Source organism: Megascapheus bottae, chromosome 27, assembly GCF_031878675.1.
Source record: "Megascapheus bottae isolate mThoBot1 chromosome 27, mThoBot2.hap1, whole genome shotgun sequence".
In the NCBI taxonomy this organism is placed as follows: Eukaryota; Metazoa; Chordata; class Mammalia; order Rodentia; family Geomyidae; genus Megascapheus; species Megascapheus bottae.
The window spans coordinates 14,923,195-14,935,524 of NC_143535.1; the positions used below are offsets into that span (position 1 = coordinate 14,923,195).

Sequence of the window (12,330 nt, forward strand, 5' to 3'; positions counted from 1 at the left end):
CTAGGCAAGCATTCTGTCACTAGGCCAAACTCCTGGCCCACAGCTTCTCTGTTTAATGGCGGCGCCTTCATGACCATGCTTGTGAATCAGTCATTCCCGAGTGTGGGAAGGACACGGTGCAGCACAAGCACCGACCACTGACCCATACTTTTCAAGGTGGCATCCTGCCCCAGATTTCCACACCCATTTACTAAATGCATTGCAAATCAGAACCATGAAACCCACTGGCCAAATCCAACTTAGAAATGTGTTGGGCTGCCTCAGGGTCTCTTCAAATTTTCATTTAATTGTTAACAGGCTGGGAGATATTCCTGAGGTTTTTTTGAAAAAATGAAAATCGATTCTGATTCCCATGTCTTTGAAAAAACTAAAATTAGAAAAGCTATTCCCCGCATGGCAACCACCAGCTGGTGCTAACAATCACTAGAGAGAGGGAGAAGGGGGGGAAACATACGCACATGCGCTCACGTCCCCACCAAGCCTTCCACCCTACCAGCTTCACTCACTTCTGTCATCCAGCTGGCAGTTCCACCTGCTTTCCTTCCTTATCAATACCCCATTTCAACCACTGTCCCTGCACCCCCTTCGCAGGCTTTATCACCACTCATACAGTACAGCACCCACGTTCTAGTTCCAACAGAATCCTTGGATTCCATGTGTTTAATGAGTTCTTTCCAGCCACAGGAGCCTTCCAGATTGCTCACGAGCACTGTTGTTGGATGGAACCAATGCTTCATCAGACTGTTCTTCAGTTCTCCCCAGTCTGTGTGGCCCTCAGCTCTTCCATCGTGGTAAAGGCACTGTATGGCAAGGAGACTTCCAGCGGGCCTTTCCACAGCATGGTTAAACACTCAGCAAACAGACTTCACACTCCAGTAAAAGGTCTGAAGTGCAGTTTCCTCATCTTATTTACATGGTTGCTCTGTAGTCCACTCAAGTGAGAAATCAGTTTCATGAAACAAAGGAAAGAGTTCAGGGTCAAAGAGCTCAGTATTCTTCACTGTGCTTCTGGCTGTCCAGTTTGGTTGTCTCTGCTTTGGTCCTGGCTTGGCATCTCTAAACCCAGACGGCGCACAGTTCGTGCAAAGAAGCGTGGAACCTTGCAGACCAAGTTGAGTTCCTCCTTCCTGGACCCCAGGGCAGGCAGGACCAGCTGCCGGGCATGCAGGTGAAGGGGAATGTGGCGGGCCTTCGACTGCTCCAGTCCCAGTTTCTTCAGGATGCCAGCAGAAAGTTTCTACACAAAACAAAGATGAACCCTTGAGAGCAAGGTCAGTAATGGCCACAACCAGCAGGTGAGGCTAGAGTTTTTCCACTTACAGAGAACCAACACTAATGCCCTATAATGGATAGCCTGCTTCAGGAAGGACTAGGAAGGGTCCAGATCCAGCTTTAAAAAAAAAAAGAGAACCATACCAAAGAATTGTTTACTAGCTACTATAGCCTTTCAGGAGATTGAGCTACAGCTCCGAAAGAAGAAAAAGATGGCCTCTGTTTCAGACAGACTGCTCCACTTGCCCACATCTCCCAATATGATCAAAGACCAAACAATGAGGCAACAAGGTTTTGTAGTTCCATGAAGTCTCTAACTATTGCATAACCAGAATGGTTTTACTATACCTCTTTGTAATGACTCCTTTCAGGGTTTTTTTTTTTTTTTTTTTTTTTTTTTTTTATTGTCAATCCAAGGGCTTGAACTTAGGGGCTGGGAACTGTTCCCAAGCTCTTTTGCTCAAGGCTAGCACTCTACCACTTTGAGTCAGAGCTCCACTTTGGCTTTTAGGTGGTTAGTTGGAGATAAGAGTCTCATGGACTTCCCTGCCTGGGCTGGCTTCAAACTACAGTCCTCAGATCTCAGCCTCCCGAGTAGCTAGGATTACTGGTATGAGCCACCAGCACCTGGCCTTTCCTGAATTTTAAGAGAAAGAAAGTATAGGATCTCTCCCTTATTCTGTTGCACAGCACAATGGGTTAAATGAGTTTTACCTGAGGGGCCAACCTATTCCAGTCTGAGTACTTGTGATCACCAAGGATCGGGCAGTCCAGTCCAAAAGACAGGTGAACGCGAAGTTGATGCTTTATTCCTTAAGAGAAAAAGAAAGAAAGAGTTTATAAAGAGCTACAGACACAATGCTGGCCTCCACACACACACACACGCACACACACACACACACACACACACACACACACACACACACACACATCAAATCGCAGTATCAGGCAAAGCCCCCAATCCACTAAGCAATACAGAAAAGGGTGTGGTTGGAAGTGTAGCTCAGTGGTAGAGTGCTTGTCCAGCATGAGCCAGGCCTTGGGTTCAATCCCAATCCAGTAATAACAATAGCAGTAGTAGTAATATAAACTATAAGCTGTATAGTAACAGCCAGCTCACGATACTAACATCATGAATACTTTACCTAGTCACTATCATGAATTTGATGTTTACCTTTATCCTTTTTGAAAACTTTGATATTTAAATAAGTATTAGTATTCTGTACATTTTTATTTATAATAAAATATACATAAAATTGCCCATTTTAAGCTGAGCACCAGTGGTTCACACTTATATCCTAGCTACTCAGGAGGCTGAGATCCAGCTGAAGCCAGCTTGTGCAGAAAAGTCCTTAAGACTCCATCTCCAAAGTAATCAGCAAAAAGCATGCCCAGAGGTATGGCCAAGAGTGCCAGCCACACAACACCAGGAGAGCAAGCAAACAAGTCATTCATTTATCAACAGTATTTGGTTATCTATCGTTTTGGCTATTGTGACTAATGTTCCTATAACCAGGAGTATACAAACTGCTGGTTTATATTCTTTTGGGAACATCCCAGAAATAGAAATACGGTATTTTTCTTTTATTTTTTCCTTTTTTTGTGTGTGGGGTAATAATGAACATTCAACTCAGGTGCTCTACTATTTAAGCCATGTCCCTAGCTCTTCTTGTCTTAGTTATTTCAATGACAAGATCTTATGTTTAGCAGCTGCGAGTTTAGCCTAATGGTAGAGTGCTTACCTAGCATGCCCCAAGACCAGGGTTCAATTCCTCGTTACCACATACTTAGAAAAAAAGCCGAAGTAGTCTAAGGCTCAAAGTGGTAAAGAACTAGCCTTGAAAAAGCCCAAGTACAGTGCTCAGGCTCTGACTTCAAGGCCCAGAACTGGCAAAATAAATAAATAAATAAATAAATAAATAAATAAAAATAAATAAATCTCTTATGTTTATGCTCAAACCGGCCTGGACTACAATCCTCCTATTTATGCTTCCCATGTCACTGGGATGAATGCACGCACACTACTCGCAGATATTGGATTCTGATGGGGCTTCATCAAGTTTTTGCCCAAGCTGGCCTCAAACTGCTATCCTCTTGATCTCCACCTTCCAAATATCTCCAATTATAGGCATGACTACCATACCCAGCCTAATTTACATTTTCGAGGACATGTTTTGTATATTTCTTATTTATGAACTCAGGGCCTGAGCTTCTTTTTGCTCAAGGCTGGCACTCTAACATTTGAACCACAGTACCACTTCTGGCTTTTTCTGAGTATTTTATTGAAGATAAAGAGTTTCATGGATTTCTCTGCTCAGGCTAGCTTCAAACCATAAACCTCAGTTATCAGCCTTTTGGGCAGTTAGCATTACACGTGTGAGTCAGTAGTGCCCAGCTTGTACACACACACACATGTATATACATATATACATATATATACACACACATATACATATATATATATATTTGGGGGGGTCATGGGGCTTGGCCTGGGCACTGTCCCTGAGCTCTTCAGCTCAAGGCTACTGGCCTACCCTTGAACTAAGCCCCACTTCCTGTTTTCTAGAGGTTAACTGGAGATAACAGTTTTAGGTTCTTCTGTGCCCAGGCTGGCTTTGAACCTTGATCCTCAGATCTCAGCCTCCTGAGTAGCTAAGGTTTACAGGTGTGAGCCACTACTCCCGGCTCAAACTATATTTTTATGCTCCCCAGTCTCAGAACAGCACCAGAAGCACGGGGTCAGCTTCCTTCACCTATCTACAGTACCAGTAGCTCAAAACAAGGGCAGAAGTCAGCACAAACCCCTGGGCCCTCTCACCAGTAATGGGCTGCAATTCCACGAGGGCGGAAGACAGAGTGCTGCTAAAGACCTGGTACTGTGTGACGGCAATGTGGGCATTCCGGCTGGAGGGCACTTTCACCATTTTCCCGTTGTCCATACGGTAGGTTGGGGCCAGAGTCATCTGAAGCCAAAGAAATCAAGATATAATTGCCAAAGCAGACCAGAAACCCACGTGACAGGGGATAGCTCACCCACCTTGTGGTGGTGCTGCTGGCCTTTCACCTCCTTCTCAATGATGGGGATATCCACCACTCCTGCCGACGGCATGGGGACTCGCACCGTGATGGCCCTGGGGGTGACACATAAATCACTGCTTTCACCACAGAAGTCAGGGAGGAACTCTGGGGCCTTGGCAGCCTAGAGGACCTCACAGCAGACTGACTGTATTAACCATGGGCATTCCTCGTAGTTTCTTCTGCTGTCTATGTGGTGAGGAGAGATTAAACGGATTACAGAGTCATGGCTATGCTTCTGTCTTCTTTGGGCACAGGTTCTTCCTATTTACCTATGTGGTAAAAGTGGCAAGCAGTCCTGTGAGTTTTCCACCAGACTGGTTCATTCATTGTTCTGTTTGTTCACTTTGTCTAGGCTCAGTTCCATCATCTTTATCATTTTAAAAAGAAAGACAGGACACAAAACCATTTCTTTTAATGGTATACAACCATTTATAACATGTTGTTATGCTTTTCTTCTCTTTTTCCTCCTAAGTTATATTACTATTGTAACTTTAGTAGTAAAAGATATAAGCTTAAAAGAAGTAGTCAGCTCTCAGGCTAAGCACTATACCAAGATATTCCTGCTGGACCTTCCAATTATAACTTATCTTAGTGTCTTTTTCATTTGTTTGTTTGCCATTCCTGGGGCTTGAACTCAGGGTCTGGACACTGTCCTTAGGCTTTCTCAAGGCTAGTACTCTAACACTTGAGCCACAGCACAACTTCCCGCCTTTTCTGTGTATGTGGTATGGAGGAATCGAACCCAGGGCTTTGTGCATCCTAGAAAAGCACTCTACCACTAGGCCATGCTCCTGGCCCCTATTATAGTGGTTTTTAATATTTGGCTATAAATCCAAGTAATCTATGGATAAATTTGGTTTTGTTTTGTGGCATTTTTTATTTATTAAATTTATTTGTTTTTTGAGACTAGAGTCTCTGTAATCTAAGGCAAGCCTCAAACACTTGATCCTCTTGCTTCAGCTGAGTGAAACACACACACACACACACACACACACACAGCCCTGGGGCTTGAACTCTGGGCCTGGGCGCTGTCCATGAGCTCTTCAACTCAAGGCTAGTGCTCTACCACTTGAGCCACAGAGTCACTTCTGGTTTTCTGGTGGTTAATTGGAGCTAAGAGTCTCACAGACTTTCGTGCCTGGGCTGGCTTTGAACTGCAATCCTCAGCTCTCAGCCTCCTAAGTAGCTAGGATTACAGGTGTGAGCCACTGGTGCCTGGCTTGACACTCCCCGCCCCCCACCACCTTTTTTTAATTCATCCTCTGCAGACCATTCCTTCACAAATCTCTTCGTACAACTCCAGGCTGGCCCTCTACCACTTTGAGCCACAGCAACACTTCTGGTTTTCTGATGGTTAATTGCTGCTCAGAAAGAAAGAAGAAAAGAAAGAAGGGAGGGCAGAGGGAGGGGACTACTGCTCCAGAGGGACTGGGTTAACTTCCAGAAAGGAGTTCTCACTGCAGAGACTGGAGTGTTAATCACACAAGCAGACTGATCTAAAAGCAAGGCTACCTCTGCTTTTCCTCTTCTGCACATGCCCACTTGCCCTTCTAACTTTCTATCACAAGTTGAAGCAGCACAAGGCCCCCACTAGATCATACCTCCAGAACCATGTCAAAATAAACTCCTTTCTTTAGAAATTACCTACACTTAGGTATTGTTATAGTAAGAGAAAATAGAGTACGGCAAATACATTCACCCATAGTTCAAAAGGCTCTGGAAAATGTGAACCACTTATCTCAACATCTATTCTTTTGGCAGAATAGCACAGAACCATTATAATGGAGACAGATCTACAAGTATAACATGAAATACTCTCCAAGAGACACAATCCACATGTAGACAGCAGGGTGCAGAGCACAGTATAAAGTGTGCTTCCAAGCTGGGCATCTCCAGTGGCTCTGTAGTAAGAGCAAGCAAGCCAAGAGAGCGCCATAGTTTAAACCACAATGTACACACACATACACCTACACACACAATGCTGCCATATAGCACTGTGTTTATATATTCCCAGTATAACTTCAGAAGTTTACACAAGACACTGTTACAGAAACTGCTTCTGGGAGAGGGAACTACATAGACACAGAAAAGAAGGATTCTTTGGCTCATATATCATTTTTCTATAAGAAAAAACAACTAAAGTAGAACTATATTACTAACATATAAGTATCTCCAAGATAATTAAGTGGCAGCAAAAAAATTAAAAATAGGATATAAATTGTATAATGTGGTAGGTGTGTGTGTGTGTGTAGATACACATGCAAGTGCTATATATATATTAGACATAATGTAAATGAATAAGGAGTAGGAGTCTTCCTGAATGGAAGAATCTAGAACATCAGGGCAGGCAGAATCTCTAGAAGGCTGCTTACTTTTACCTTTTTTTGACTATTTTAGCATAGAAGTAAAATCATAGTATTTCTTACAGCCATGATTAAGAACCACTGTTTATCAAACTCTTAACATACGAAGCATCAAATCTATTTCACCGCTGTTTCTATCCTAACAGGTCGTAATATAAGTACCTTCTATTAACAGTTCCTAATCTATGATGGATGGACAGACATAAGAAATGCTTAATCACAGTGCCTCATACCAGTACTTCTTCACCACTTGACGGGTTCTAAACAACTCTTGAATCTGATGTGCCATTTCCTTCTCCCAAGCCAAAACCATTACACCTGTGGTTTCCTTGTCCAGCCGGTGGCATAGATGCAAGGGCTCTGCCTTGTAACCATGAAGCATCTTTGCCAGGATAGGCAGTACTTCATTGATGCAGAGCTGGACCCCAGGGCCACCTAAGAAGAGAAAAGCCAGAGGATGGAGAGTTTCATACAAGAATTATTGGGGGGAAAAGTCATTGACATAAACTGTCAATGTGTTCTGGAGTATATTACTAAAGTGTAGGAGGGTCTAGCAATATCAGCACACAGATCTTTCTTACTGAAAATGAATCTCAGGTCTCCAGTCTAGTCTAAATTGGAATCTTCACTGTAGCAAGCTGCTTAAAGGGCTCCTAAGCAATTAAGAAAAAATGTTAAGAAATAATGTCCTAAAGCCTAAGTTTTCCTCCTCCTCCACCAACTCCTCCTTTCTGTCTTTTTGTTGATCATGGGGCTTGAACTCGAGGCCTGGGCTATGTCCCTAAGCTTTTTCTCTTGAGGCTAGTGCTCTAACACAGCAACACTTCTAGTTTTCTGGTGGTTAATTGCAGCTCAGTCTCAAGGACTGTCCTGCCTGGGATGGCTTTGAACAGTGATCTTCAGATGACAGCCTCCTGAGTATCTAGGATTATGGGTGTGAGCCACTCGTGCCCAGCTAAACCTTCGTCTTAAATATACTTGCAACATTATAAGAAGTTGGGGCCAGGAGTTAAGTCCAGTGGTAGAGTGCTTGCCTAACATGCATAAAGACCCGGGTTTGATTCCTCAGTACTACAAACATAGAAAAGGAAAAGAAAAAAATAAGCCAGAAGTGGTGCTGAGGCTCAAGTGGTAGAGCTCTAGCCTTGAGAAAGTCCAAGGACAGTGCTCAGGCCCTGAGCTCAAGCCCAGGACTGGCAAAAACAAAAAACAAACAAACAAACAAAAAAACCCCTATAAGCTCTCTTGAGGCCTGCTTTATACTCTCCTAAATAGCCATCTGACCTTGGAGAGAGTATCTTCCCAACTTTGTTTTATCATCTATGAAACAACAATCTTTGGCAAATAATCTCATTAGGAAATGTTGTGAGATTCAAGAGAAAAAGAAAACCACACAAAGCACTTAACAGTGCCTGCTTTAATTCTGCACATTCATTTAATTGCTCCCCCAAAGGAACAACTAAAATATTTATTTTAGCTAGAATATGTCTTTTCATTCTGCAAATGTTTCACAAATATCTTTTTCAGACTCACCTCAGCTGTCCCTTATCAATACATCCAATATTTATTCAATGATATGCGAGTGTCCATCAAGTGCCAGACACTATATAGGGTTTTATGTTAGACATACTACAACATACACACACACCTTTTCTTTTCTCTTGCATATTATTTCCTCTTTCCCGGTTGCTGTTTTTTGTTTTTGGTGCCTTCATTGTTGTTGTGGTTTAGTTTGGTTTTTTCCTCTTATTGAAATGGGGGTTTTATGTTGCCCAGACTAACGTGGAACTCCTGGTCCTCCTGCCTCAGACTCTGGAGGACCTGGAATTACAGTTGCAAGCTGCTGGTGCATCTACCAATATTCTTGGTCCTCTTCCTACTTTGGGTGCAGAAAACAACCAATAGACTAGCACCCCGCGGGTTTGGTATTTCTCTTTAGCAATCCCTGCGGGTGTCTGCACACAGCACATTCTGAGAATCCTTGCTGTGGGAGGTTTAGAAGAGACTGGACACGCGTGTCTGTGTCCTCGATGGTTCTCTGACAGACTAAAATCCGGCAAAGGTCTGATTTGAATGTAAGAGGGCTTCCCGTGTTTCACGGCTGCCCCCCCACCCCCACGGCTTTCCCCACAGGCTCCATACCGTGAACAGGGAGACCATAGGGCTTATTGATCACCACAATGCTCGTGTCTTGGTAGAGAATCCCACGAGTCAGCGCCTTAGCAAGCACGTTGGGATGCACTCGCTGCAGCTGCTGCGTGTATCGCACCAGCTCTTGCACCCTCCGCTGAACAGGGTTTGCGGGCACCTAGGGAGAAGAGAAGAAAGGGGGCAGCGATGGCTCACGCCTGCCATCCTCGCTGCTCAGGAGGCTGGGAGGTGAGCAATACACAAAAGGGGAGAGAAGGAGCGCGAGCAATGCCTGGTGAGGACGTGGCGGCGGGGGAAGAGGGCGGGCAGGAGCCCAGCCCACGGGAAGACGCCGCACCCCACACTACGGCCACGACAGACAGCCTCACACCACACAAGCTCAACAGTGACTGGACTCGGGGTCAAGGACCCTCCGCCGCGCCCACCGCCGGGGAAGTCAGCGGGCGCACTGCCTCCTGGGAGTTGTAGTCCTTCCATGCTCACCTCCAGCTTCTGCTGCTTTTGTTCCTGTTTCTGGGCTCGAAGCCGCTCCGCTAAACTCTGGGCGCTCAGAGGCTTCGAAGCAGTAGCCGTGGAACAAAATCGCTTAGAGATGAGCGTGAAGAGATCCCCTAAATGTTTATTCGTACCCCGGATCCAGAAGCCAGGCGCCTTACAGCAGGGCGCCGCCATCTTTCTAACCAGGCGGGGAGGGAAGCAGACCACGTGAAGAAGAGTGACGCGTGGGAGGAACTAGCGGGAGGGCTGTGGCAGGTCACGTGGGGCACCGGAGGGCGGAGCCTCTCGCGTCACGTGGGCGGTGCGCGCTCAGTGCGGCTGCGCCGGCCGGTAGCTGCAGCTGGAGCGGTGGCGTTTGGAAGAGACGCGGTGAGTGTGTGGGGCAGCCGGGCTGGGGTTGGTAAAAGCCGGTTCCTCAATGTTTCCCGCATCCTTCGGGGTCTCGTCCGTGGGGAACACTGTCCTGACAAGCCATCCTCCCTTTTGGGGGGCGCGACCTCACTCCCAAACACCTCCCCGCCCCCGCGCCCTCTGTGAAGCGGAGCCCCGCGGACGCTCGCTCGCCCCGGAGCTTGCTTTCCCGGGCACCGATCTCGTCCCTCCTGGCAACCAGGTCCGCGACCGGTCCCCGAGGGAAGCGTGGAGCCTCCTCCGGAGATGCCCGGAGCCCCAGCCTCGCTCCCTCACCTTCCGACTCCCACCTCTTTGTTTCACGTCGAAACCTGTCCCCCCTTCCTCTCAAGGGTGGCCGTCCGTTTTTAAAATCCAGAGTCCCCAGTCCCCGTTTCCCACCGAGAGAGAAAGAGAGAGGGGGCGGGGGGGAGAGAAACACGCACCATGGATCTCTCCCGTCCTTCCTCAGGAATTCCTTGCTTGGAGCCTCCTCTCCCTGAGAAAGGACTTCCCTTCCCCTTCCTTTATTTTCCCCATCCGTAGTTCAGCAGCCGTCCCCCAAAACCCCATGACCCACCTCTTGCTAGAGGTGACATGCCTGGACTAAAGCCATCGCTCCGAGGATTTCAGCCGAGGTGGGCCAGGCATGCGACCATCTGCTGGGGTTGGTCATGGTTACCACTTGTTAAGAAAGAAGCTTAGAGCACTGTTGTTCACCACTGTGTGGAAAACTGCCGGACCTGTCAGGGGGCCTGTCCCCGGGGCGTTAGAATGGGAAGTTAAATGAGGTTTGGAACCCGACCCCTCCCTAAGAGAAGAGCGCTGGGAGCCTCGGGGAGCTTGAGAGGTGGAGCTAAGTCCAAATAAGACCTCAAGTCCAAGAGTTTTGAAGTTACACGTGATGTAGGTGGGTGGTTGGGTTTGAAGCTTCCTGAGAGATTCCTTGAAAGTGGAAATCTAGGAATGGATTTGGCAGTCCGATGCAGGACGGATTCAAGAGGAAAGGGTTCGGAAACAGGAAAACCTGCTAGGATGCTGCAAGCTTGGTGGTAATCATCAGTGAGCTCATGCCCCATTCAGTGGTCTTCCCCCCCCCACACACACACCCCACTTTGCAAGGTACTAGTCTTTGGACCATGTGAGTCCTTTGAAGACATTTTTTTTTAATCCTCCGGCATAGCTAGTAATCTCAGCAAATATTTGTTAGATTGCTAAAGGACCTCAGGGATTTGTTAGATTGCTAAAGGACCTCAGGGTTGTGTGAGGTGTTTCTGCCTATTTTGAATTCTTATATTTCTGTCTTTGACCTGAAGAATAAAAGTAAGAAATGATGCAGGTAAATGTAAAGATGAATGTAAAGAATGAGAAGACTTGTTTGTTTCTTTAATATGGTAGGTGAATATAAATGGAAAGAATTTCAAGAGAGTTTGGAAAACACCTATGTTTCTTGTGGGTTTGGGTGTGGATGTGGATGGGGTGGTAGTGGTGGTGGTGGTTTGCCTTGCCTGCAGATAATAGGGCACTATAAAAGTTGAGAAATTCCAGCATAAAATAATTATTAGTTTTTACTAATCTGCTGCTGACCCAGGTTATAATTTCACTAAATTGTTAATCATCACTTGTTACTAAGTTAAATGAATTTGGTCACTAGGATGTAAATTGATAGCATTTCATTAATTACCATGCTTTGGGGCACAGGACTCTCATAGTTGGGGAGGGGGATGCGGGGAAAACCAGTTTCCACCTTCATTTTTCTTCACATCATTCAAGAAACAATATTTGTTCTTACTGAACAGACTTTCTGCAGCAGGCAGGAAACAAAATGAGGGACCAACTCAGACGTCACTGCTTGGGTTTCAGGTTAACTGAAGGCTCACACTATACTGCCTAAAAATAAAAACACTGGATGCCTCCTTTTTTTGTTGTTGTTTTGTTTTAGGTTTTTGTTAAAACTTGTAAAAGGAATTTAAAGAATACAAGTTTGTTTTTAGTATATGGTGTTAGTTAATGTAGTTACAGAAGCTACAACTTCCTTAAATTTTGCCAATGAATGTTGGCATTTCCTGGTTTGAAGTACAGCTGCTCTGAGTATAAGAATTCATGCAAACATCCTGTCTTTCCCTTTTTAATCTGTATATTGCCTCCTCTATCTCATTCAATTGATGCTATTTTAGGCTTTCAGTTTTCTGCACCAAACTTACATTGTCTTTCTGGGTGGTGACACCTCTTGTGTGAACCATTTTCACATACAAGGAATAAAATTCTATTAGTTGATTCTTCATTTCGCATTCAAATGTGGCTTATTTTTGATATGTCAGAATATTTGTCCTCAAAATAACATATAAAGAAAAACTTGGTAGTTTTTTTTTAACTATTTTTAAATTGTAGTTTATTGTTAGGTGATATATAGAGGGGATACAGTTACATTCCTTGGGTAGTGGGTACATTGATACTCCTTCCCATGTTTTCCTCCCACTTTCCGTCCTGCAACCCCCTCTCAATCACCTTGTTTTTCCCCTTCCCTTCCTTATTTCAAATAAACAAATAAGCATATATACAATATATTAGGTACCAA

At 45.2% G+C, this 12,330-nt stretch overlaps 2 protein-coding genes across 3 annotated transcripts in view; one reads left to right on the plus strand and one right to left on the minus strand.

The window, feature by feature from the left end:
* Positions 1–265: 265 nt before the first annotated feature.
* Rpusd4 (RNA pseudouridine synthase D4) lies at positions 266–9,555 on the minus strand. The gene is made up of 7 exons (XM_090319679.1): positions 9,348–9,555; positions 8,856–9,021; positions 6,947–7,148; positions 4,310–4,403; positions 4,091–4,235; positions 1,987–2,084; positions 266–1,237 (listed from the first exon to the last, which is right to left on the minus strand). The coding sequence occupies exons 1-7, from the start codon at positions 9,534–9,536 to the stop codon at positions 998–1,000; spliced, it is 1,134 nt and encodes a 377-aa protein (XP_090175805.1). The 5' UTR covers positions 9,537–9,555; the 3' UTR covers positions 266–997.
* A 106-nt stretch (positions 9,556–9,661) lies between these two features.
* Siral1 (SIR2 antiphage like 1) overlaps positions 9,662–12,330 on the plus strand; it is a 33,169-nt gene continuing 30,500 nt past the window's right edge. Inside the window, exon 1 of one of the 2 annotated variants that reach the window (XM_090319686.1) lies at positions 9,662–9,731. The gene's annotated coding sequence lies outside the window, so the exon portion shown is untranslated. The remainder of the gene's footprint in view (positions 9,732–12,330) is intronic. The other variant, XM_090319682.1, reaches the window with a different exon arrangement.

Bases quoted from the DNA above. Each gene is read 5' to 3' on its own strand.
- Rpusd4 (XM_090319679.1), bottom strand. From the start codon at position 9,536: ATGGCGGCGCCCTGCTGTAAGGCGCCTGGCTTCTGGATCCGGGGTACG. The intron at 9,022-9,347 runs GTGAGCATGGAA...TCTTCTCCCTAG, and splicing joins AAAAGCAGCAGAAGCTGGAG to GTGCCCGCAAACCCTGTTCA. The intron at 2,085-4,090 runs GTGAGAGGGCCC...TTTTCTCTTAAG, and splicing joins GGAATTGCAGCCCATTACTG to GAATAAAGCATCAACTTCGC.